General features: G+C 41.8%; 1 protein-coding gene across 4 annotated transcripts in view; it reads left to right on the forward strand.

Annotated features, from left to right (window-relative positions):
• Positions 1-27159, forward strand: part of LOC139277193 (serine/threonine-protein kinase WNK2-like) — a 218827-nt gene that overhangs the window by 84684 nt on the left and 106984 nt on the right. For all 4 annotated transcript variants that reach the window (XM_070895317.1, XM_070895318.1, XM_070895319.1 and 1 more), the window contains exons 6-8: positions 1248-1467; positions 9254-9530; positions 23452-23651. In XM_070895317.1, coding sequence (XP_070751418.1) covers positions 1248-1467; positions 9254-9530; positions 23452-23651 — 697 coding nt within the window. The remainder of the gene's footprint in view (positions 1-1247; positions 1468-9253; positions 9531-23451; positions 23652-27159) is intronic.

Consider the following 27159-nt stretch of genomic DNA (forward strand, 5'->3'; position numbering starts at 1 on the left):
TGTCTGTGCTCCTCTAATTCTGCCCTCTTGAGCATCCCTGATTATAATCATTCAATCATTGGTGGCTGTGCCTTCTGTTGCCTAGACCCTAAGCTTTGGAATTCCCTGCCTAAACCTCTCCGCCTCTCTATACTCCTTCAAGGCGCTCCCTAAAACATATCTCTTGGTCACCTGCCCTAATTTCTTCATATGTGGCTCGGTATCATTTTTTGTGCCTCAATACTCCTGTGAAGTGTCTTGGAATGTTTCACTACGTTAAAGGCGCTATATAAATAAATCATGTTGTAGTAAAGGTTTCCTATAATCATTTAGCGCATCTGAAATGTGAAGTACAGCTGCAAAGACAATAAATATAAGGGGGTAAAGTTTCCGCTTGTTTTTTCAGTGCGATTTGTATAAAGTAGGCATAATTCGTGGAATTTTAAGTGCAAATTACGTCCAACGCAGAGAGTTTCTGCGATCTTTTATGCTAGTTTAAAAAGCATCGTGCTAGAAGCTGGCCCCGTCCACAAAACTGGCCATGCCCCCAGGATAAATTAATCACCGTTGGGAGTTTCCGCTAATTGTGCTTGTTTGTAGACCTTGGAGGAGACTAAAAATTAAACTGGTTCTTTTGGGCACAAGGTTTTGAATGTAATTTTTAAAAAAAATTTAATTTCAGAAACTGCTTACTGTACCCCAATATAACTAGCAAATGGTTCTATATAATTTTTAAGTCAATTTCAGCAATTTAATATCGGGTTGCTCACAGGTGATGGATTGACATCGATGTTTCCTGTAAGGTACGCGGCTGCGCAGCGCTCCAGGGAACCTGCGCAGACAGCTTTTCAATGTTAAAAACCACGTGTGTGCGGTATTTTGAATGGCCAATGCAGCACCTTAAAGGGGCCGTGCAGGGCCAAAAGAATCGCAGGAAACATTAATTAACACTATGATTACAAATGCTTATTTTTTGTGTGATACCCATTTTCAGTTGTATTAATCAAACTGCACCAAATTACCACTCTTAAATATATCAATTTTTTTAAGCAAAATTTTTAAAATACGTTCCAATTCGCTGCCTGATTGCACTGGTTCATGGCAGATTTTGCTTTTGGCGATTATGACACTGAGTTTGATTAGAAACTCTGAGAAACACTTCTGAAAACTGGCGCAATTGTGGGCACAATTTGCATCCAGATCGCTGGTTGTGCAAAAAGCAGAAACTCTACCAAGCTGAATAATTTGAGTGTCGAATTGTTTTGCAGATATGCTATAAAGGATCTATTAAATCATGCATTCTTTGCGGAGGACACTGGGGTAAGGGTTGAACTTGCTGAAGAAGATGATGGGAAAAAAAATTCAATAGCAATGAGACTGTGGGTTGAAGATCCCAAGAAGCTGAAGGGCAAGCCCAAAGACAATGGGGCTATTGAGTTCAGTTTTGACTTGAATAAAGAAAATCCTGACGATGTTGCACAAGAAATGGTAAGATTCATTTACTGTTAAGAATGCAAGGTAAAGCTTGGTTAGAAATGGAAAAAATAACTTGAATTTATAAGAGTGCCTCGTCACATTCACAGAAATTCCCAAAGCATCTTAAAATGACTGGATTACTTTTGAAATGTAATCACTATTGTTATGCAGGCAAATGCACCAGATTCAACAAACAGAAAATGAGTGAGTGACTGATCTGTTTCTGGTGGTGGTTAAGGTAGGGAATGTGAGTTAAGACACCAGAAGAACTCTTTACTGTTCTTTGAATATGCGGTTCTTGTCGCCTCCAGAAAAGGGTGTCTCCAACAATACAGCATCCACTTCAGCACCACTGAAATGTCAGCCTGGATTATGTACTCAAGTCCATAATGGGGCTTGAATCCATAACCTTTTGACAGACGAGAGTATTACCAATTGAGCCAAGCTGACACCCAATATATCCTGAGCAACAAAGGTACGTGGTTTAAAAAGCTCGTTTTTATAGCCTGCCTGGATTGCTTGCCTTTTCATTTTCTTATCCCTTTTGAAAGTTCTAACTGTCCATACATACAGTTCCTGTGCTTAGCCAAGATGCTGATGGGTATGTTTCTCTGCAGGCGAGAGAGTTTGCTCTCTCACTTCAAGCAGTTTTAATAGAAACGTTTGAGGAGGGTTATCTGCTTGGAGCTATGGGCATGGATGGCTGACAGAGTGAAAAATTGTGGGAAAGAAAAATGCTCTGTCAAGGGGAAGACTCACTAATCTTAAACAGTCAGTATAAATCTCTGTTTAAAATGGAATTGTTCAACACTGCATTTGCTGGAAAAGTCTCTGAAATCCAAGCTTCCTTTAAAGCACAGCAGTCTAGTTTGCTGAATGAAGGACTTCTGCAAGTTGAGCACCTCCTTCAAAAGCCTGATTAGGGAAAAGCTGCGTTCTCTAGAATGGAGAGCTAGGATTCCCAAAGTCCTGTCTAATAAAGTCCCAAAGTCCTGTCTAATAAAGTAGCTACTCATATGTCCTTGGAACTAGTTTACTATGGCTTAACTTTCAGTTAGCTTGGTGGCTAATAGTGTATAATAATACAGTACATGCAGTCATACTTAACAGTACTTACAACCAATGTTCCTTGTAATTTTAAATTTTTTGGTGCGCGGGCCCTTTAACTGGCTGTGCGGCCCATTAAAATTTCACGCATGTGCAGTTTTTACAATGCAAAAGCCGGTAAGCGGGACCTCACACTGCATGTACATGTGGTCATGCAGCTTCGAGGGACTATTGCTTATATCCGCACCAGGGCATGGATAGGTTGGAGACTTAAATGTGTTACACTTCTGAGCTCAGCATACAGGTTGACCAGGTCAAACCTTTCTCAAATCCAAGTTTTCTGTACAAACTGCCACTTTTTATATATTTCTCTTCTCTCATTTCCCCTCCCCCCATCCAGTGACAATCCACATGTTTGCACTACATGATTATATAAAGTTAAAATACAACTCCGTATATGAAGTATGTAATTGAACTTGTCCTTATCAATAACTTCTGTTGATAAAGGAGTTTCCTTACTCAAAAGCTCTTTTTCCATTGGGCAAACGTGATTGCTATAATTTCCATATTTTGTTATTTTATCAATAGTTTCACTTTTGTTATATATAATTGCTATTCCACCAAATTAAACCTTTAATTATAAGTTTGTCTTTGATTCTGTATTATATCCCATTCTACAGAAATCCCAATTAAAAAGATAATGCTTACCCAGATGTTTTGCTTTTGCAGGATGAACCATTCATTGTCCTTGCATCTATTATCAGCTGCCTGAAAATAGTGAGCAATGGCACCTCTTTAATTAATTTCCCTCATTATGCAGGTAATTACTTCATCCTGAAATTGACCATTGCTGTAGGGTTAGCATCAGTTTAACATTTCAATGGTCACTACTTGAAAATTGATTTGTACTTCCCTGCTTAACAAAAGCTAAAGGCTACCATTACTACAATGTAAAGAAAAATCAATAGCAGTATATCATTAGTAGACCTTAAAAAGTTTGATTTTTTTACAACAAGTTGCTTTCTGGTCACCAATTTATTTTCGGAGAAAATTAGTTAACTTGTGATGTGTTCAGTCACATTCTATGGAGATGGTGGCCTCGATGGTTAACACAAGGCGAGTGTATTAGGTCTTGTCATTAACATATGGCATCCAAGTTACTTTTGAGGTGCTTTCCTTCTGTAGCAAGGGTGAGAGGCCAAAAGTGTGTGGAGTTTAATTTTAAGGTGCTATTGAACAGGTTTGTTTTCCCCTAAAATTAATATTTGATTGAAATGAGTATGAAGAGTTTGTGTAGTTTACAAAATTTCTCAACTTTCAATTTGCACATCAACATAAGTTCATATACAAAGCACTGCCCCTCATCCTGTGAGGATTTGAGAGTTTCAATTTCTCCAGAATTCTTTGAAAGAAACAGCAAATTGAATTTTTAAAGCTTTCATAGGCTATTTTCTATTATCTGTCTGTGATTAGAGCAGGCGTGATTTCTTTGACAGTAAAGAAAACAAAGATTGTTCAAGGAAATATATTTTGTTGTTGCAGTCTTCCTTTAAAAAAAAAAGTTTTTTTTTAAAAAAAGGAGGGGACCTGAGGCACAAAAGGGACTGTGCAAGGATCTGGGAAGGAGACCACCAGGAGCATGGTGGAGTGGCATTTGAAGGTCTGAAAGGGGGCAAAGGCAGTTTAATCTCATTATCCCAAGCTGTCATCCTCCACAAGGCTGCTAGATTCAGTTCCCTGTACCCCTGGAATAATTTCAGGTGTTTCCAAACACGTTTCCTAGTCAATTAAATCCCCAGTCCCAAATCATAAGAATCCATTTTAGTGCTCGTAAAAAGCTAGACCGTTTTCCCAGTGCTCCCTGATCACCTATTTTGTAACTTCTCAGCTTGCAGTAAGAGGCAATGATTTTAGAGAGCATGTGGACTCTTTCACAGCTCTTGATGCATTCAGATATGTTGTTCATCCCTATTTTTCAAATGAAGATCAAAACACAGCATGCAGAGATCCTGCCGCATTTAACGATAGGACCTCATTATAACTTTTTCTTTCACTTCCCGCCCGACTGCCAAAATAACAGCGGCAGGAGCCCACAACCGTTGGACCCTTGGGGATGGTCCCCAGCAATCGGGAGAAGGGAGATTAGGGCTTGGGGATGGGAGGCAGAAGGGTAAGGAGCTGATTGCATGAGGTAGGGAGCAAGAGATCGGGGTGAGGGAGGGGCGATTGGTGGAGGGGAGGCCGAAGGTTTCAGTGAGGGAGAGAACTGCTGCTCCTTCTGGCCACTGAATGCTGTAAAAGGCACTTGCCTTCTTGAGCCGGCAGCTCCTGGCTCCCATTTGCTGCGAGCCTTAGAAAATCCACGTGGCAATTGTTAGTGCAATGTGAGCGCCTGATTTCAATATGTTAATGAAGTGCCCCGCCACTTTAGCCAATGGGCACATACGCAGCAGGTTGGGGATTCGTTCCATGTTTTAAAATTTTCAAACCCTGCTCGTTGTGGGGGAGTGGGTCATAACATATAATATATCCTTTTTAAGTGCTTGGTAGTAAACTGTGTTATAACAAGTATCTTCTAGAAAAGAAACCACAGAGATTGACTTTATGATGTGGATTGAGAAGAGTGCATATTTTTACATTTCGTTGGTGCTCTCTTGATTTAATAAGACTAGCAGGAGCCACAGCTAATGCACAATCATGAAACAACCAGCTCATTCCTCTCCATTTCCCCCACTGCATCCTAAAGGTACCCGTAGTCGTCTTTGCTGTTAGTAGATAGTCGGAGTCCTGCAATTTGATTATATTTGGTCACTTAAGCAAGCCAAATTGATTTATTCAGTTCTGGCACAAGCAGTGCTGGACAAGTGTATGCTTATATAATTAAAAAAAATCTAGAGTTTACAAATCCAGAAGAGACATGATGCACCTGAAGTCAGGTTGTACTTAGACAAGTACAGAGAAGTATCTATTCAATAAGGTGCAGTTGGTTAGCAATGCACAAGCATGGGAGTGAGTCTTGATTGTTGGCAGGTGATTATAAACAGGAAATGTAATGAAGGACTGGGACACATTATTTACTGGGTGCCCACAATGTCCTCTTGAGGTTGTTGCCCTATTGGGTTAGGCAAGAGACTAGTTAAGAAACTGAGCATTTAAGGGAGCCCAGACATTGTGCTAGATGTGCAGTTCCAGATGCAGCCTGTGGAATATCTGATTTGGCAACTAGATATCCTACAGATAGTTTGCTCACATTTTCATTGTAGGGGGGAGGGGAGATCGGATTTTACAATAGCTGATCTTGTTGCTCACTCGGCAGCAGACCAGGTGTGATACAGAGTTTGAAGAGTTAATGCAACAGGTCATGGCTTGTGTGGCCTCTATGCTTTCTGTGCAGAATAGCTGCAGATGGGCATAGGACTGGAACTTGTTTGGGTGGAGATAAGAAATAGCAAGGGAAATAAGTCACTGTTGGGAGTAGTCTATAGGCCCCCCTAACAGTAGCTACACTGTCGGACAGGGTATAAATCAAGAAAGAATGGGAGCTTGTAAGAGAAGTACTGCAATAATCGTGAGCGACTTTTTAATCATCTTATGGATTGGACAAATCAAATCGGCAAAGGTAGCCTTGAGGACGAGTTCATAGTGTATTTGGGACAGTTTCTTAGAACAATACATTGTGGAATCAACCAGGGAACAGGCTATTTTAGATCTGGTAATGTGGAATGAGACGGGATTAATTAATGGCCTCATAGTAAAGGATCCTCTCGGGAAGAGTGATCATAACATGATAGAATTTCACATTTAGTTTGAGGGTGAGAAACTTGGGTCTGAAACTAGTGTCTTAAACCTAAATAAAGGCAATTACAAAGGTATGAAGACAGAGTTGGCTAAAGTGCTCTGGAAAAATAGATTAAAAGGTAATACGGTAGATGAGCAGTGGCAGACATTTAAGGAAATATTTCATAATTCTCAACAAAGATGTATTCGATTTGAGAAAGAAAGACTCTACGAGAAGGATGAACCACCTGTGGCTAACTAAGTTAAGGATGGTATCAAATTGAAAGAAAATGCATGCAATGCTGCGAAGATTAGTGGTAGGCTAGATGGTTGGGAAAATTTTAGAAACCAACAAAGGATGACTCAAAAAATGAGAAAATAAAGAGCAAGAAATATAAAAACAGACAGTAAGAGCTTCTACAAGTACATAAAAAGGAAGAGAGTAGCTAAAGTAAATGTTGGTCCCTCAGGATGAGACTGGGAAATTAATAATGGGAAACAAGGAAATGGCAGAGACTTTGAACAAATATTTTGTATCTGTCTTCATGGTAGAAGACATTAAATGCATCCCAATAATAGAAAATCAGGGGACAAAAGGGAGGAAGGAAATTAAAACTATCATTATCACTAGAGAAAAGGTACTAGGCAAACTATGGGACTAAAGGTGGACACGTCCCCTGGACCTGATGGTCTGCATCCTCGGATCTTAAAAGAAGTGGCTACAGAGATAGTGGATGCATTGGGTTGTAATCTTCCAAAATTCCCTAGATTCTGGAAAGGTCCCAGCGGATTGGAAAACCGCAAATGTAACTCCTTTTCAAGAAAGGGAGACAGAAAGCAGCAAATTATAGACCAGTAAGCCTAACATCTGTCATTGGGAAAATGCTGGAATCCATTATTAAGGAAGTAGCAGGAAATTTAGAAAACCATAATACAATCAAGCAGCATCAACATGGTTATATGAAAGGGAAATCGTGTTTGACAAATTTATTAGAATTCTTTGATGAAGCAACAAGCAGGGTGGATAAAGGGGAACCAGTAGATGTATTTCCAAAAGGCATTCGATAAGGTGCCACATAAAAGGTTACTAGACAAGATGAGAGCTCATGATGTTGGGGGTAATATATTAGCATAGATAGATGATTAGCTAACTAACAGAAAACAGAGAGTCGGGATAAATGGGTCATTTTCAGGTTGGTAAACAGTAACTGGTGGGGTGCTACAGGGATTAGTGTTGGGGCCTCAACTATTTACAATCTATATTAATGACTTGGATGAAGGGACCGAGTGTATTGTAGCCAAATTTGCTGACGATACAAAGATAGGTGGGAAAGCAAGTTGTGAGGAGGACAGGGTCTGCGAAGGGATCTAGATTAGTTAAGTGAGTGGGCAAAAATTTGGCAGATGGAGCATAATGTGGGAAAATGTGACGTTATCCACTTTGGTAGGATGAATAGAAAATCAGAATATTATTTAAATGGAGAGAGACTACAGAATGCTGCAGTACAGAGGGATCTGGGGATCCTTGTACATGAAACGCAAAGTTAGCATGCAGGTACTGCAAGTAATTAGGAAGGAAAATGGAATGTTGGCCTTCATTGCAAGGGGGATGGAGTATAACATTAGGGAAGTCTTGCTACAACTTAACGGCGTTGGTGAGACCACACCTAGAGTACTGTGTACAGTTTTGGTCTCCTTATTTAAAGAGGGATATACTTGCATTGGAGGCAGTTCAGAGAAGGTTCACTAGGTTGATTCCTGGGGTGAAGGGGTTGTCTTATGGGGAAAGGTTGAGCTGGTTGGGCCTGTACTCATTGAAGTTTAGAAGAATTAAAGGTGATCTTATTGAAACATAAGATTCTGAGGGGGTTGGACAGGGTGAATACTGAGGATGTTTCCCTTCGGGGAATCTAGAATTGGGGGCATAGTTTCAGAATAAGGGATCGCCCATTTAAGACGGAGATGAGGAGGAATTTCTTCGCTCAGAGGGTCGTGAATCTTTGGCATTCTCTACCCCAGAGAGCTGTGGAGTCTGAGTCATTGAATATATTCAAGGCTGAGATAAACAGATTCTTGAACTATAGGGAAGTCGAGGGTTATGGGTAGCGGGCAGGAAAGTGTTAAGGCCAAGATCAGATCAACCATGATCTTACTGAATGGGGGAGCAGGCTCAAGAGGCCATATGGCCGACTCCTGTTCCTATTTCTTATGTTCTTGTGCACCTGTTAGGCCACAGTTGTCCAGGTGAGCTGGGTTTGTTGAGTATCTGCAGGGTAAGGTCTGATCACTGAATTTGCGATGTCTTCTTTCATTGCTAAAGGTGGAGATTGTGATGGTTAACCTTCATGCTTCTTTTCAGTTGATGATTTTACCTTCACTGCCTTTTCACATTGTCGAGTTCAATAACTTCTCTAAGTCACTAACCTCAATATACTCAGCACTCTGTTCACATTTTGAAAAGTATTTAAGATGGGAATTCAGATTGTTTTAATTTTTTAAGGATATTAATAGTAGCAGCATGTCTTTAAGCTGCCGCCTTTTCAATTTTAGCATTATCAAATGTGGAATCGTAAGTAGTTCAAACTTCAGTTTTCTCCCTGGAACATTGTTGAACATTGTTCTATTTTCTAACATCAAAATATAAGATGGGAGTTGGAGGGAAAAAATATTTGTCAATTGTATTATTTGCATTTTACTTGGTATGGAGAAGAGCTTCAATATGTTAAATATCAAAGTAGTACAAATGTCTTTCTTTTTACTCTGCTTTGCCAGCAGACACTAAACAGGTGTCATTTGATTTCTTCTACAATTTGGAGTACAAAGCTTTCAGTTTGAAAGTTGAGAGTATTGACTAAATCTGAAATTTGCAGTCATTTTAATTTTTTTAAATTAATTTTGTTCATTAGACTGTTATGTAATGGGGAGAACATTTGTGTACATTATAACATTGAATTAATTGATGTTTTTGCTGCAGATTGACTCTGGCTTCTTTCAAGAATGTGATTCCAAAACTGTTGCCAAGTCAATACGAGACAGAGTAGCCTTAATTAAGTGGCGAAGGGAAAGGAGTCAGCTAGTAAATGAGACTAATGCACAAAAAGATAAGGAGGACCTGGAAAAACAGAAAAATTGTTGTCATCAAGTTGTTGGCACTCCTCAGCCAGGCCAGCAAATTCCCTCAGAACTGGAAGAGTCTGAAGCTGATCAACATGTACATCCGAGTCTGCTCATCAGTGTCACATCTATTATGTGTAAGTGCAGTTATTTGATTTTGACTTTCTTTGTGTTTGGGAATGCAAAAATAATGGAATGCTCTTAAAGATTCAGTTTGAGATGAATTTAAAATAGCCATGTTTAATAAAAAGCTGACTATATTTGCTGTTATATGGCACTTGAGATTTATATTTGATTATCTCCACAGAAATTCTGAAATCAGAAAGTAGTGTTGCAAGATAAGTAATTTTTCTTCTCTCCGGCTATCCCCTTTAATAAAGGACAAGCTTTTAGGAGGTCACTTTTATTCTATTTTTAGGGGAGGGCCTGATATTGACCAGACCTTTTGACCTATAGAAGGCCCATTTCGTCAAGTTCATAAGTCCTTAAGATGCCAAAATTATTATTGCTGTTGCTATTTCTCAAATCTCGGTCATTCAGAGCTAGTTCTCAGGTTAGTGTGGATAATATTCAGACAGCTAAAAGAGCTGTAACAGTCCATTAGATTTGGAGCTGTGATCCGCTACAACGGTATTAAGTTTGGGCTATGCTATCTAGCTCTTCTATTGACTAGAGACGAGCTTTACTGAGAATCATATTTATAACCTAGTAACAACTGCTTTAAAAAGCTTCAAATGTCAAACATTGGTCTCCAGATGAGTGTACTTAATAGACTGCTAAAGCGCACATGTACAGGACTTCTGGCTATCAATTTTCAATTCCTCCTGCCACTCTTGCATCTTCCAGGTAGTGCAAATGGGACAGTATTCTCTATTTCTGACTCTCCATCAATACAATATATAGCTTCAACATGACATTATACCCGATTATTGGTTTATTTAACCAAAGGTATTTTTTTAATGTGTTCTTTCCATCAGGTATGAATGTTTTCAACTGGTTTGAAGGCCATTGCGTATGACTGGCCCAAATTCTGTTCCTCTACACTCTTTCTAAATTCATCAAAATAAATGCATCATTGGGCCATACTGTATCACTCCATCCACTAAGTAACCAAGTGAACTATTGAACATAGAAACCTAGAAACATAGAAAATAGGTGCAGGAATAAGCCATTCGGCCCTTCGAGCCTGCACCACCATTCATTAAGATCATGGCTGATCATTCCCTCAGTACCCCTTTCCTGCTTTCTCTCCATACCCCTAGATCCCCTTAGCCGTAAGGGCCATATTTAACTCCCTCTTGAATATATCCAATGAACTGGCATCAACAACTCTCTGCGGCTAGGAATTCCACAGGGTAACAACTCTGAGTGAAGAAGTTCCCCCTCATCTCAGTCCTAAATGGCCTACCCCTTATCCTGAGACTGTGTCCCCTGGTCTGGGCTTCCCCAACATCGGGAACATTCTACCCGCATCGAACCTGTCCCATCCCGTCAGAATCTTATATGTTTCTATGAGATCCCCTCTTATCCTTCTAAACTCCAATGTATAAAGGCCCAGTTGATCCAGTGTCTCCTCATATGTCAGTCCTGCCATCCCGGGAATCAGTCTGGCGAACCTTCGCTGCACTCCCTCAATAGCATGAACGTCCTTCCTCCAGAGTAGGAGATCAAAACTGAACACAATATTCCAGGTGAGGCCTCACCAAGGCCCTGTACAACTGCAGTAAGACCTCACTGCTCCTATAATCAAATCCCCTAGCTATGAAGGCCAACATACCATTTACCTTTTTCACTACCTGCTATACCTGTATGCCAGCTTTCAATGACTGATGAACCATGACACCCAGGTCTCGTTGCACTTCCCCTTTTCCTAATCTGCCGCCATTCAGATAATCTGTCTTTGCGTTTTTGTCCCCAAAGTGGATAACCTCACATTTATCCACATTATACTGCAGCTGCCATGCATTTTCCCACTCACCTAACCTGTCCAAGTCACCCTGCAGCCTCCTAGCGTCCCCCTCACAGCTCACACCGCCACCCAGTTTAGTGTAATCTGCAAACTTGGAGATATTACACTCAATTCCTTCATCCAAATCGTTGATGTATATTGTAAAGAGCTGGGGTCCCAGCACTGAGCGCTACGGCACTCCACTAGTCACTGCCTGCCATTCTGAAAAGGACCCGTTTATCCCGACTCTTTGCTTCCTGTCTGCCAACCAGTTCTCTATCCACATCAGTATATTACCCCCAATACCATGTGCTTTAATTTTTCACACCAATCTCTTGTGTGGGACCTTGTCAAAAGCCTTTTGAAAGTCCAAATACACCACATCCACTGGTTTTCCCTTGTCCACTCTACTAGTTACATTCAGAAGATTTGTCAAGCATGATTTCCCCTTCATAAATCCATGCTGATTTGGACCGACCTGTCACTGCTTTCCAAATGCGCTGCTATTTCATCCTTAATAATTGATTCCAACATTTTCCCCAATACTGATGTCAGGCTAACCGGTCTATAATTACCCGCTTTCTCTCTCCCTCCCTTTTTAAAAAGTGGTGTTATATTAGCTACCCTCCAGTTCATAGGAACTGATCCAGAGTCGATAGACTGTTGGAAAATGATCACCAATGCATCCACTACTTCTTCCTTAAATACACTGGGAAGCAGACTATCAGGCCCCGGAGATTTATCGGCCTTCAATCCCAACAATTTCCCTAACACAATTTCCCGCCTAATAAAGATATCCTTCAGTTCCTCCTTCTCACTAGACCCTCGGTCCCATAGTACTTCCGGAAGGTTATTTGTGTCTTCCTTCGTGAAGACAGAACCAAAGTATTTGTTCAATTGGTCTGCTATTTCTTTGTTCTCCATTATAAATTCACCTGAATCCGACTGCAAGGGACCTATGTTTGTTTTCACTAATCTTTTTCTCTTCACATATCTATAGAAGCTTTTGCAGTCAGTTTTTATGTTCCCGGCAAGCTTCTTCTCGTACTCTATTTCCCCCCTCTTAACTAAACCCTTTGTCCTCCTCTGCTGAATTCTAAATTTCTCTCAGTCCTCAGGTTTGTTGCTTTTTCTGGCCAATTTATATGCCTCTTCCTTGGATTTAACACTATCCTTAATTTCCCTTGTTAGTCACGGTTGAGCCACCTTCCCCGTTTTATTTTTACTCCAGACAGGGATGTACAATTGCTGAAGTTCATCCATGTAGAAACATAAAAAATAGGTGCAGGAGTAGGCCATTCGGCCCTTCGAGTCTGCACCACCATTCAATATGATCATGGCTGATCATTCACCTCAGTACCCCTTTCCCGCTTTCTCTCCATACCCCTTGATCCCTTTAGCCGTAAGGGCCACATCTAACTCCCTCTTGAATATATCCAATGAACTGGCATCAACGACTCTGCAGCAGGGAATTCCACAGGATAACAACTCTGAGTGAAGAAGTTTTTCCTCATCTCAGTCCTAAATGGCCTACCCCTTATCCTAAGACTGTGTCCCCTGGTTTTGGACTTCCCCAACATCGGGAACATTCTTCCCGCATCTAACCTGTCCCATCCCATCAGAATCTTATACGTTTCTATGAGATCCCCTCTCATCCTTCTAAACTCCAGTGATCTTTAAATGTTTGCCATTGCCTATCCACCGTCAACCCTTTAAGTATCATTTGCCAGTCTATTCTAGCCAATTCACGCCTCAACCCATCGAAGTTACCTTTCCTTAAGTTCAGAACCCTAGTCTCTGAATTAACTGTATCACTCTTCATAAAGAATTCTACCATATTATGGTCACTCTTCCCCCAAGGGGCCTCGCACAACAAGATTGCTAATTAGTCCTTTCTCATTACACTTACACATCACCCAGTCTAGGATGGCCAGCTCCCTAGTTGGTTCCTCGACATATTGGTCTAGAAAACCATCCCTAATACGCTCCAGGAAATCCTCCTCCACCGCATTGCTACCAGTTTGGTGAGCCCAATCAATATGAAGATTAACGTCACCCATGATAACTGCTGTACCTTTATTGCATGCATCCCTAATTTCTTGTTTGATGCTGTCCCCAACCTTACTACTACTGTTTGGTGGTCTGTACAGAACTCCCACTAGCGTTTTCTGCCCCTTAATATTCCGTAGCTCCACCCATACCGATTCCACATCATCCAAGCTAATGTCCTTTCTTACTATTGCATTAATTTCCTCATTAACCAGCAATGCTACCCTGCCTCCTTTTCCTTTGTCTATCCTTTCTAAATGTTGAATACCCCTGGATGTTGAGTTCTCAGCCTTGGTCACCCTGGAGCCATGTCTCCGTGATGCCAATTACATCATACCTGTTAACTGCTATCTGCGCAGTTAATTCATCCACCTTATTCCGAATACTCCTCGCATTGAGGCACAGAGCCTTCTGGCTTGTCTTTCTAACACACTTTGCTCCTTTAGAATTTTGGTATAATGTGGCCCTTTTTGCTTTTTGCCTTGGGTTTCTCTGCCCTCCACTTTTACTTTTCTTCTTTCCATCTATCTATCTTTTGCTTCTGCATACTAAACATTAAAGCTATCTGTTGAATTAAAAGCAAGTATCATTGAAACATAGAATGGTTACAACACGGAAAATGGCCATTCGGCCCATCGAGCCTGTGCCAGCTCTTCGCAAGCACACCTCAGTTAGTCCTACTGCTCCGCCCTTTCCCCGTAGCCCTGCAAATGCTTTTCTTTCGTGTACTTATCCAACTCCCTTTTGAAAGCCATGATTGAGTCTGCCTCCACCACACCCTTTCAGGCAGGGCATTCCAGATCCTCACCACTCGTTGTATTAAAAATAGTTTTTTTCTTATGTCGTCTTTAGTTCTTTTGCCAATCACCTTAAATCTGTGTCCTCTGATTCTTGACCCTTCTGCCAATAGGAACAGTTTCTCTGTCTGCTTTGTCCAGACCCCTCATGATTTTTAACAACTCTATCAAATCTCCTCTCAATCTTCTCCGCTTCGAGGAGAACAGCCCCAGCTTCTCCAGTTTATCCACGTAACTGAAGTCCCTCATCCCTGGAATCATTCTCGTAAATCTTTTCTGCACCCTCTCTAAGGCCTTCACATCCTTTCTGAAGTGCGGTGCCTAGAATTGGACACACTACCCCAGTTGAGGCCAAACCAGTGTTTTATACAGGTGGTTCATAATTTCTAAGCTTTTGAAGTCTATACCTCTCCATGAAGTCCTATCCGTAAGCTTTTTTGATCACTTTCTCAACCTGCCCTGCCACCTTCCAACAATTTCTGCACATATACCCCTCGGTCTCTCTGTTCATGCACCCTCTTTAGGATTGTATCCGTTAGTTTATATATCCTCTCCTCATTCTGTCGACCAAAATGTGTCACTTCACACTTTTCTGCATTAAATTTCATCTGTTATGTGTCCGCCCATTCCATCAGCCTGTCTGTCCTCTTGAAATCTTATCACTATCCTCCTCACTGTTCATTTAGTCTTCCAAGTTTTGTGTCACTTGCAAATGTTTTAATTGTACCCTCTACACCCACATCCAAATCATTAATATATATCAAGAAAAGCAGTGGTCCTAGAACCGACCCCTGGGGCCCACCACTGTATACCTTCCTCCAGTCCAAAAAACAACCGTTCACCACTACTCTGCTTCCTGTCACTAAGCGGATTTCTTATCCATGCTGTCACTGTCCCTTTTATTCCATGGGCTTGAACTTTGTCGAATGCCTTTTAGAAATCCATGTACACCATGTCAACCATATTGCCCTCATCAACTCTCTGTTATCTCATCAAAAAACTCGATCAAGTTGGTTAAACATGATTTGCCTTTAAAAATCCGTGCTGGCTTTCATTTAATTAATCCACACTTGTCCAAGTGACTGCTAATTTTGTCCCTGATTATTGTTTCTAAAAGCTTCCCCACTACCGAGGTTGCTGGATTTATCTTTACATCCTTTTTTGAACAAGGATGTAACATTTGCAATTCTCCAGTCCTCTGGCAGCACCCTGTTTCTAAGAAGTGGAAGATTATGGCCAGTACCTCCGCGATTTCTTCCTTCACTTCCCTCAGCGCCCCTAGGATGCATCTCATCCGGTCCTGGTGACTTATCTACTTTTAAGTACAGCCGACCTTTCTAGTCCCTCATCTTTATCCCATTTAGTATCTCCTCTACCTCCTCCTTCACTATATCCATGACAGCATCATCTTCCTTGGTGAAGACAGATGCAAACTACTTATGGGGCTCAATTTTGCCCAAGCCAGTTTTCTGGCATATTGCCAGAGTTACGCCGGGTTTTTAGGGCCAGAAATGCGGCATAAATATTTGTCCAAACTTTCCCCGATCTGTAAATGGAATTCGGAGTTGCGCAGTGTGTCCAGTCGCCTCGGGGTGGGGCCTGCTGTCTGCACCGAAAAACGAAGCCGGGCCTTTTGCGCATGCGCGGGAAAAAAACCTAAGTTTTTGACGTCGCTCCAATGGACGCGCATGCTCAGTACAGCTTGGATTTGGCAATGTTGATAGGGCTGAGGTAAGGGTGTGAGCCGAGCTTGTTGTGCGGGGGTCAGAGGTTTTATTGTGAAGGTATGAAGATGGTGCCTTGCAGGGGTGGCTGGGAGGGGTGATTTGTGGTGGTATATTAAGCCTGCGAATGGGGTTGCATCAGTGTCCGTAGCCGGGAAGGAGGGTGTGTTTTCGGTGCTGTTTTTAAATTTGTCGATAAGGGTGTGGGTTGAGGTTGTTGGGCGGGGGCAGGTCAGAGGTTTCTTTTGTGGTGGCATCAAGACCGTGCCGTGCAAGGATGTCCGGCGGCGAGGGGGTGGTGGTGGTTTTGTCGTGGTGAGGGAGGGATTGTACCAACGCTGCCCGCCCCTAGCCCAGGCCGAAGGACTTGCCAATCCGCTCCCCCGCCCGACCCTGGCCCCGAGTGTCCTCCCGATCCGCTGCCCGACCCTAGCCCAGGCCGAATGGCTTCCTCCGATTTCCTTACCTGCGCTGATTTCTTTAACTCTCCGCAAGGTTTTTCTGGAGAGGCCACATACGCTGGCCTAAGCAGAACTGGAGTAACTCTCAGCTGGCCAAACTTCCCTAAATGGCCAGAATTGGTATAGGAGGCTGGTTATGCTCCCTTTGGCTGAAAAAAAATTACCAAAAAAAAATCGTGACTAACTGAGTTATGCTGGTGCAAATTGATTGGGGAAACTCTGGATTTTTAACTTAGGCCAAAAAAAGCAGCGTGCTCAAAAATAACGGCGCAAATCACTGGGGAAAATTGAGCCCATATGGTACCTCAGCTATACCCTCTGCCTCCATGTGTAGGTCTCCTTTTTGGTCCCTCATTGGCCCCATCCCTCCTCTTACTACCTGTTTGCTATTTATATGCATATCGAAGACTTTTGGATTACCTTTTATGCTGGCTGCACTTTTGGATTACCTATTATGTTAGCTGTAAGTAAGAGGGCAAAAATTTACTAAAAATTGGGTGCCGACAAAAGGAGAGATCGAGCGATGAGACATAATACAAGTTAGCCATAAGAAAAAACACACATGATTAGAGCTTGAAAAGGAATGTGGTCAAGAACAGTTAGAATATTAAGTGGAAAGAGGAAGAGAGAGTATGGATTGAAAAGAAAATGTAGAATTATGGCAATAGTCCTTCTTCCTCAAAATCAATCGTGCAGTCAGAATTTGCTGTTTTCCATAATTGGCCTTTGTTTTCATTTTGAAATGGTTATTGTTATGTATGAAAGAGTCAGACTGAACACTGAGCACAAAGTAAAGTGTGACGTAGTCTTTTATTGCAGGTCTCCAGAGTGCCTCTCCAACCTGTGAAGCCTCCTTAAGTACCTGTGCTCCCAAGGGATTATTGGATCCCTTGGGACTCCAGGGAATGAGCTCTCTGGTAGCTGTACAAAGTTTATACAAGTTTACATATATAACTGTTATAATGCCATGCTAATCCACATTTAGAGACAGTTCATCCTTCCAAAAGTGCCTGCTCACAGTTGCCAGCATTCCCTAAGTACAAAGTTGGTGATTATAACTTGAGTCAGGGATGATTCAAAGAACATGAGCATAAATAATAATTAGAAAATGGCTTTGTTTGAATTGAACACAAAATGTTGTATATACTTCTAGTCCGTACTTGAACATTTTCCCTCCTTAACCAAGCTGCTTAAATGACCAGAATTCTGCAGAAAATCCCTCTGGTAAAATCACTCTTGTGACGCATTTTGGAAAGAGCTGCAAAATCCAGGAGGCACTGAAGATAAATGGAGGTGTCTTTCCTAATTAATATTGGCCTGGATTTTCTGGGGCCTGTGAACGTGTTCGTGGCGCATATGCGGCTGTAAGTGCCCCGCAAGTTCCAGGTTTTCGTATGTAAAGTTTCAGCTTGACAGATCCACCGTATCCCCAGGAAATGGACATTCGCTAGTGTAGAGTTGGGCTATTTGCCCAACCGCTGTCCAGCAAATGCCCGTGAAACTCTTGCGCCTGGTAAAAGCAGCCGTAAGGCCTTTTACCCATGTAAGAGTTTAAATAAGTATTAAAATATTTTTTTAATTATTTAAACGTTTAAAAAAAACATTTAAAATTTTTTTGGTTATTTTTAGCCCCTTTAAAATGTTTAAATTTATTTTTCAAAAAATTACATTTTTGTTTTAAATGTTCAATTAAATAGCATTTAATTCATTTTGAACATGCAATTTATTTTTATTTAACTGGTGTGTAATTGAGTCTTTTAGGGGATTCCTATTCGTGCTTATGGGGATTTTGTACATAAATGGAATCCCCATGAGCATAATGGGTATCCCCCGTTTTGATCAGTTGGGCCAACCCGTGTGATCCCAGAGGTGCTTGCGAACCGAAGGCTCCCCTGGGATACATCGACCTTTACGCAGGCGTAGACGTAGAGGTGTTTGGAGGCGTTTGCCCACGGGAAGCCTCCGACCACAAATTCAGGCACAGTCTCTCTCGTTGCAGCATGTCTTTAGTAATGAGAATTGTTCAGTTGATTTTTGCAGCAAATCAAACGTGTAGAATTATCTGATTGTTTGGATTTTGCAAAATACAGGGCACCCGAAATTCACCGTCCCCAAAGGGACGGCTACCGCAGAGTTTGGGCAGTCGATCGAAAAAATCGATCGGCTGCCGTGGTCGGGTACTTTTCCCTCCCCGAGCCATATTCAGCTCTCGGAGGATTTGAGCGGTGTTCACTTCCGCTGGAAACAGCGCAGTGAAGCTGCTGGCGAGGGAAGCAGCATGCAGGCTGCTGAAAAGCCACCAGGACAGTGAAATTCACCGAGGAAAAGATAGGACTTTTCCCGGCAGTGCTCCCGCAAGGTTTTCGATGCGGTGCTCGAATGTGACACCGCTGGGGCCCTTTGGTAGGTAAATAGTTTTATTACTTAGTGTTTTTATTTCATTTTCCAGCATCCGCAGTGTTTATCTTTTCATATAGTTTTATTAATTGTTTAGGCTCCATTAAAACTGCTCAGAGGTTTGCACATACCCCTGTACTGTTGTACAACTTTCAGGTCTGACTCTTTTTAGTGGAGTCCTGTGGGCAGCAGAGACCTGCTTGGCAGGGTTCACCCTGTGGATGGGAGGAGTGTTGGGAGGGCGACACCTGGTCAGAAGCAGGGCAGCACGCAGGAGAAGGCGTCGGCATCGTGCAGACAGGCAGTGGGCAAGGGAGGCAGCAGCCATGATTCGTTCATTCTGCGCGAGACCAGTGTGCCCGCCGTTTTCACCGTCCCAAATCAGGAACGCGGTTGGCTGCTCACTCCTGCGGAACCCCAGGACAGCTGCAGAGCATGTATACAATGACACTCACTGTGCCACCAGGTGCATCATCGAGCAGTGCATAGGCATCCTTAAGCAGAGATTCCAGTGCCTGGACCGCTCTGGTGGCACCTTGCAGTACTCCTCAACGGGTCTCCATAATCTTTGTGGTCTGCTGCATGCTGCACAACCTGGCCATCATGAGGGGACAGCCGCTGGAGGTTGAGCCAGCAGTACCACCTGAGGAGGAGGAGGCGCAGGAGGAGGATCCCCGTCGCACTAGAGCTAGAAGACATCTACCCATCGCTACCCTGGAAGGGCCGGGTGCAGACTGGCCAGCACCCTCCTGGGAGGGTGCGTCCTCATATATGGAGGTGCCTGACACCTCCCCTGCAATCTCACTCCATACATTATGTACTGGCGGTCTGCCAGGTCTCCCCACGTCAGGAAACAGTATTCTTCTTCTATCCTTCACACCGTCCATCAGTGTCTCCAGCTCCATATCAGTGAACCTGTTGGCTCTCCTTGCACCTCTTATACCAGCCATCCTTCCAAACTCCTTCCCCCCTCAGGGTCTTGCTGCAAACCCAGGCCTTTAAAAAGGACAAGGAGCAGCTGGCTCATTAAAAACCCTTACCTGCATGCTGAATTTCCCAGTGATGATAACGCTCAAATTAAGACAGCCACACCGCTGAAAAATCCACTTTGGAAGGGTTCATTAGCGCTGGAACCCATTTGTTCACTTTTGGAGCTGAATATGGGGTGGCCCAGCCACTCAAATTTTGGTACAAATGGCCACAAAAAGGTGGGGGGAGCACCAGCTTTCCAGAGGTACTGAATTTCAGGCCCAGGACCTCTTGAGAGAAACCTTGGTGTGTAAAATTGTGGAACATTGTGTACCCATGTAAGCAAAGATGGCTCATTGAGAGACAACAGGCTGTGGAGCAAAGGCACGCTTTTTGAAATGAATAAAATAGCCCTGGACTTCAGCATGCTGATATTTTCTGTAGGAGATCTGTGTCCAAGAAAAAAAAATCCTGTAGTCTTCGGTCATATTTCAGCAACACACTAGATTAATGTAGTTTTGAAAAGACCAATTATATTTTCATAACGTAATATTCTGCTGGCCTGGCCATTTATGTGGGAAACTGATTTACAGTGGAGCTGTCAATCACTAAATGAAAAACATGATTGACTCAATGAGGATGTGTTAAAGAAGAAAGGGAACGGGAGGTACATTCAATGTACAGTACTTGCAATGTTTGTGTTTTCCTGTCTCTCTCCCCTTTCCCTCTCTCCATTCCCAGATTTTCAATATGCTTATTAGGGAAATATAGCTTCCATAATTCAATGGAGTGAATGCGAAGCTCTACTGATCGCCTCTGATTAGTGTGAGCTGTGTTGGAACATATCAGTTATTTTCATGAACTTTATTTCCTCATTTTTGTAAAAATAGTATTTTGTTGACACAAGCGGTTACTGTTTTGTCATTATGCTATTGTATTTTTCACAACATTGTGATCGAATATAATTGTGTATTAACTCTTCGAGAATAAATATTGCTGTGCAACTTGTTGCCATTGACTGCAAGGAAGCAGCTACCCTAATGAAACATGGAGCCATTGGCCTGGATTTTGCAGTCGGCGGCATAAGTACTGATTATGCCGTTGGCATCAAAACAAAATGCAAATTTAACTGCTGAGGATCCGTCTTAGAGAACTTGATACCAGACGCTGCGTAGTAGAGGGCAGTGTAGAGGCCCACCGATCCCAGGGGCGCACCATGTGCGGAAGCGTACCTGGATCACGTGGGCCGGTGCTCCAGCAAACAGAAGAGGGGTCTCATTATTAATTACATAGATGTTTATGCACATTAAATCCGGTAAGGCGCTTGTAATGAGGGTTTTTTTTTCTTTCCTCCACTTTCTGTATGGATTTATTTTAAGCTTAACATAAATGCAAAAATAAATTAATAAATCCCTCAATGTAGCAAACACTTCGTCTGTATTTTTCAAGGACAATAAATACTTTTCATGAACAAAATCCTAAAGTGCTTCAATTTTGACCTCGTATAGCTTTTAAAATTACTTGGATTTGTCAAGACTCCAAGTATTTCAATCGTTTTTTTAAAAAAGTGTAGTGTACAAAATATTCTGATTAAAACCACAAAATCAGGCAAAAACTAGCATTAAGTTTGCTGAAAAAATATTCTCTTCAGTATACAGAATTTTGGAGGTCAAGGGTTTATTCACTGCAGGTCTTAGTGGAGTCCATGGAGAAAGTGGTAGTTCCTTGGGTAGATGTAGTGACATTGCACAAGATGAAGCACGGCACCTGTTTGCATCAGACGTGAAAATTTCAGGCGTAATTGCAGGGCAGTTGGTGGGCAATTAGCCCAACTCTGCACCAGCAATAAGGATTTCCCCCGTCTGTGCGAATCATCTGGGGTCCATTTCAAAGGCGGTATGAAGAGTACACCATCATACCAACCGCAAAATCTGGGCCATTGTATTTATTTCTTTGATCTGCGTCACTGCTTCCCTCCTGGTATCTCCTCCCTCCATGATGCTACTTTAAAAAAAAAAAAAAAAAAATTGGTGCCACTATATCCAAGCCTATTATTATATTCTGATGGTCACAAAGCTAATTCGTGCTACTGTGATTTAAAATGTGGGGCAATATATGAAAATAATAATGGAGAGCCACAAGATTGTAGCCCAATTGAAGAGCACAGAGGACATCTTAAATTCGAAAAATGGATTTTGAATTCCATGTGTGCCCCAAGACTTAATTACAGTCTTTGATTTCTCCTTTGTTCAAGTATTAGTCTCACTATTTATAAATAGTTGTTTATCATTTCTGAATATATTTCTTGCAAGCTGGTTGCAACATTCAATTCAAATACGACCATCTTCATTTGTAATAATGGAAAAAGGTTGATGATACCTGCAGTAATTTCAAGGAGTGCTCTTAGAAATCAACAATAGTTTTAGATTACCCCTTTTATCCCATGCATGTTCTTGTGATAATATGATCACCAAAAAAAGAAAAGTAACTTTTATTTTTATTTAAACTAACACATTACCACTAAGTTTGGAGTGGTAATTTGCTTTCTGTACCGAGAGATCTGTCTCTTGCTCTTGCACTGTTACTTCGCCAACAAGAGAGAGTTTGGCTACCTCCCTATGATGTTCAAAGAGATTACCATCGCCGAATCCCCCATCAACATCCTGGGGGGTGGGGGGGTTCACCCTTGACCAGAAACTGAAATGGACCAGCCACACACATGTAAGAGGCTGGTTATTCTGCGGCGAGTGTCTCACCTCATGACTCCCCAAAGCCTTTCACAATCTGCAAGGCACAAGTCAGGAGTGAGATGAAATACTATCCACTTGCTTGGATGAGTACAGCTCTAACAATACTCAAGAAGCTCAACATCATCCTGGACAAAGCAACCCGCTTGATCCACTCCCCGTCCACCACCTTAAATATTCTCTCCCTCAACCACCGGTGCACCGTGGCTGCAGTGTGTACCATCTATGAGATGCACTGCAGCAATGCGCCAAGGCTCCTTCAACAGCCCCTCCCAAACCCACGACCTCTACCACCTAGAAGGACAAGGGCAGCAGGTGCATGGGAACACCATCACCTGCATGTTCTCCTACACACCATCCTAACTTGGAAACATCGTCGTTCCTTCATCGTCACTGGGTCAAATTCCTGGCACATGCTACCTAATGGAACTGTGGGAGTACTTGCGCCACATAGACAGCAGCAGTTCAAGAAGACAGATCACCAACCCCTTCTCAAGGGCAGTTAGGGATGGGCAGTTAGGGACGCCCCCATTCCATCAATGATTAAAAAAGAAATTGATGAATTTCCTCTTCTCTTGGGGTTTACTTGTCCCTGCCTGGGAGCAAACATAACCAGACAAGATGCTTCCAGGTTTCTGCCAGTGCTACTTTTGAGTTACCTAGAAGCCATAAACAAGAATGGACTGCGATGACTGGCTGTCATTCCTCCCTTGCTCCCTCCTTTGGATTTTTCCTCTGGAAATACTGGCTTCGACCTCCCAAAAATGAGTTTGAGAACATATGGGAACAGTGGTGCTTGTTGTGAACAGTTACCTCAATACTTAGATGACCCAGTGCATGGTGCCACAATCATTTGGATTCTCAGAATTGACCTGTCCAGTTTATATTGTGCTGTTTGTGTTGTTACAAATATATTGTGAAGACTTGTAAACACATATTGCTATTTATCAACTATGTATTTTAAAGCTGACAGCACTTGTGACAGCGGGCAAGGATCAACACTTTACTCTGACTCCCAAGGCAGCCAACAGAGTGTAGTTTACTCATCTGTTCATGAACCGATGCCCCCTGGAGTACAGCAGATCTGCAGTCCACCTCAGAGTGAGATTCAAGCACCTTCCATTAGCTCACAGCAACTGTTGGCTCACTACCAGCACACATCCACGGTAAGTTTTATAATTTTTACATGCTACTTCAATTTTTGTTTTTGTGAAAAAATGTCTGCATTGCTGTAAAAACCAAGTTCTTCATTTTTTCAGTTGAGGTGTCTGCCGACTGAAAATTGCATGCCTGGACCAATAACTATTAACAAAAATAATATAATTGAATTTTATGCCAAAGCTGATTATGATTGTATGCATTTATCTGACTCAGACTGGATGATTGTATGAATTTATTTGACTCAGACTTGAGACACCAAGTGTAACATGAGCTGTTACACACAAATGTCATAACTAGATTTAACGCCTGTAAATTTTAATGTTTAAGATCTCTACAAAATAGTTAATTTAATTAACAAGTCCCTAAGAATAGTATTATTCACTGGTAAGTTTCAAAATTCACTTAGGATATTCTAAGTATTCCAGAATATAGTTCTATAGTGGCTTTGAGCTGCAATATATGGAGGGAAAGTGGGAAGAAAAAACATTTATTTAAAAAAAAAAAAATTTTGCAAACCTTTACTATACTGTGGCTAGGCTGGTCATGTTTGTTGCAAATACCTTGAGATCTCCGATTGGGGTGCTGAAACCTGTTGTCTTGACGAGTAACTTGTGGCTTACTGCTTTCCTGGAGTTCTGAAACAACTTGTGGTTGGTATCATGTTCTGGCCTTGGAAAAGTTGAGATGAAGGCCACCCACCACATATTGAATCTTTTACAGTTTTAAATGTGCTCTGAGGGACTCTTTTTTTTTTCAATGTGTATTTAAAGGTAAGAATTGTGTATCTCTATCTTTATAACTGGAACTATCTGACGTTGCAACTAAGCAATTTGTTCCCTAGTAATTTATATAAAACTACAATTGTATTCTATTTGCTTAGTTTGAATTATGAAATTGCTTTGGTTGATTAGTTCTGGAAACATTATGATGCAAGATGGATATCAACAGAAAATGTGTAACTGAGTAGATCTATTTTTTTCATAGTTGATGAACTTGGGGCATCATTATTACTATAACATTGTTTTTCTGTTAGAACCATGGAGTAGTAGGATATGAATTTGTCTGCATTTCCGCAATGGTAGATTCTTGCTGTCAGCTGTGGGGCCAAGAGGAACAGCCAATTTACGGTTCACTACTTCCCTATAATAAATTGGATAAAATTGGAAGATGAGTCACGCTAGGCATCTATTAGTGGCCAGCTCAAGAATAGAATTGTAAGAAGCATGAGAACAGGTCTCCCAACTGGTGTATAAGTTGGAGAATGATGCATAGCAGAGGAAATCAAACCATTGGAACAAAAAACAAGCTATTCAAGTTCACACGTCACTTTTTTCAGACCTGCTGATTTTATCATCTATAATGGATTTTTAAAAACTTGCATTTTACATAAAATTTATTTCCCTATTAAGTATTTTTAGTTCAGACATTTTAATTATTGGAGTAGAAATCAAAGTAGGAATAGTTGCTGCGATGGTGACCTCTGGTTTCTATGTTGTGGGAAGGTTTGCACTGATAACGAAGAACTGAGTAAAGAGATTATTAAAACAACAACTTGCATTTATATAGTATCTTTAATGTAGTAAAATGTTCCAAGGTGCTTCACAGGAGTGTAATCGGACAAAAATTGATACTGAGCCAAGATATTAGGAGTAGTGACAAAAAGCTTGGTCAAAAAAGTAGGTTTTAAGGAGGATCTGAAAACTAAGAGAGGAAGCGAAGTTTATGGAAGGAATCGTAGAGCTTAGAGTCTCGATGGCTGAAGGCATGGCTGCCAATGGTGGGGCAAAGAGAGTGGGTGGTCCACAAGAGGCCAGAGTTGAAGGAATGCAGAGTTCTTGGGATGTTGTATGTTAGAAATGGCTATCTCTGGTCACTTTAAATAATCAGGTTTGAGTACAAACCAATATGGTGGGTATATTGTGTTTAATCAGAGTTTAAGACGCAATATAACACATTAGTCGTACAGCAAAAACATACGACCGTGATAAGTAGCTGATACCAATCCGATCGGACAGACGGTTGACACACGTGAGCAATTCTTTTCCTTTTGTCCAGAGCCTCCTTTTCTCTCTCTCTCTCTCTCTGTCTGTGAGGACAAGCTTTTAGGAGATCACTTTTATTCTATTTTTAAGGGTGGGCCTGAACTGGGATATTGACAAGACTTTTTGACCTATAGAAGTTCCCCATTAATCTCAATATCCAATGGGACTTCGAGTTCTTTGTTGAAACAAAGCCCTCCCTAAAGATGAGTCATGATTTTGGCCACATGTCTTGTTTATACTTTTCCAAAGATGCCTTCCTGTGGAATTCGTTTCATCTCTCTCTCGATCCCTATTCTCTCGAGGCCTATTCCTCTACCCTTTGAACTATGAGGCCCAAAGCAGAGCTTTCTCACTTCAACCGGTCGTTACTTCCTTTGCAGTGTAGCAAACTGCCTTGTGTTTATGCTAAATTATCCAACATCCATCCATTATCTTCAAGCAATTCTGTTAAGCTAACTTCAAATCCTACCTTAGATTATACATAAAATACATAAACAAGGTTCAAGTCTTAACTTAAAAACAACAGATAATCGCTTAGCAACAAGAAGATTGTATATAGTACAAAGAAGTCATGCCATCCACAGGAAACCAAAACATTAGCATTTGTAAGCACCAGTCTGAGGAGACACTTCGGCTCCAATTCTAACACAATTATTTAAACACAACATTCTTCGCGTCAGAGTTTTAATCGCATAACGATATACATTTTTAGGCATCTTTAGTTTTTAACAGGTAAGGCTGGAGAAGGTTACATAATTCTGAGGCAATGGAGGAACTAAAAACACAAGGATGAGAATTTTAAAATCAAGCTGTTTGTGGACCGAGAGCCAGTCCAGCTTAGCGAGCACAGGGGTGATGGATGAGTTGGACTTGATGCAAGTTTGGTTACGGGCAGCAGAGTTTTGGATGAGATCCTCTTTATGGAGGGTGGAAGCTGGGAGGCCGACCAACAAGCATTGGAATACTCAACTCTGGAGGTAGCAAAAGCATGCATGAATGTTTTGGCAGCAGATAAGCTGAGGCAGAGGTGGAGACAGGCAATGTTACAGAGACAGAAGTAGGCAGTTTTTGTAATAGTGGATATAGGGTTGGAAGCTCGCCTCAATAGGAAGCTGAGGGTGCAAACAGTCTTTTTGAGCTTGATAGGGAGGGGGTTGAAATTAGTGGTGGTGGAACGGAGTTTGTGGCAAGGGACGAATGTGATGGTTTTAGAAGTCGCAACGTTTAATTTTAGGTATTGCACATTTAAGACAAGATGTCAGACAGACATCATAGACAGCAGAGGGGTCGGGAGAGGTGATAATGAGGTTGAGCTAGGTGTCGTCGGTGTACATGTGGTACCAGACCTTGTGTTTTTGGATGATGTCTCTGAGGGGCAGCATGTAGATGAGAAATAAGGGGCGTCAAAGGATAGATCCTTGGAAGACTCCAGAGGTAATGGTGGGGGCATGGGATAGCAAGCCATTTGTAG

The sequence above is a fragment of the Pristiophorus japonicus genome, chromosome 12, assembly GCF_044704955.1.
Source record: "Pristiophorus japonicus isolate sPriJap1 chromosome 12, sPriJap1.hap1, whole genome shotgun sequence".
NCBI lineage: Eukaryota > Metazoa > Chordata > Chondrichthyes > Pristiophoridae > Pristiophorus > Pristiophorus japonicus.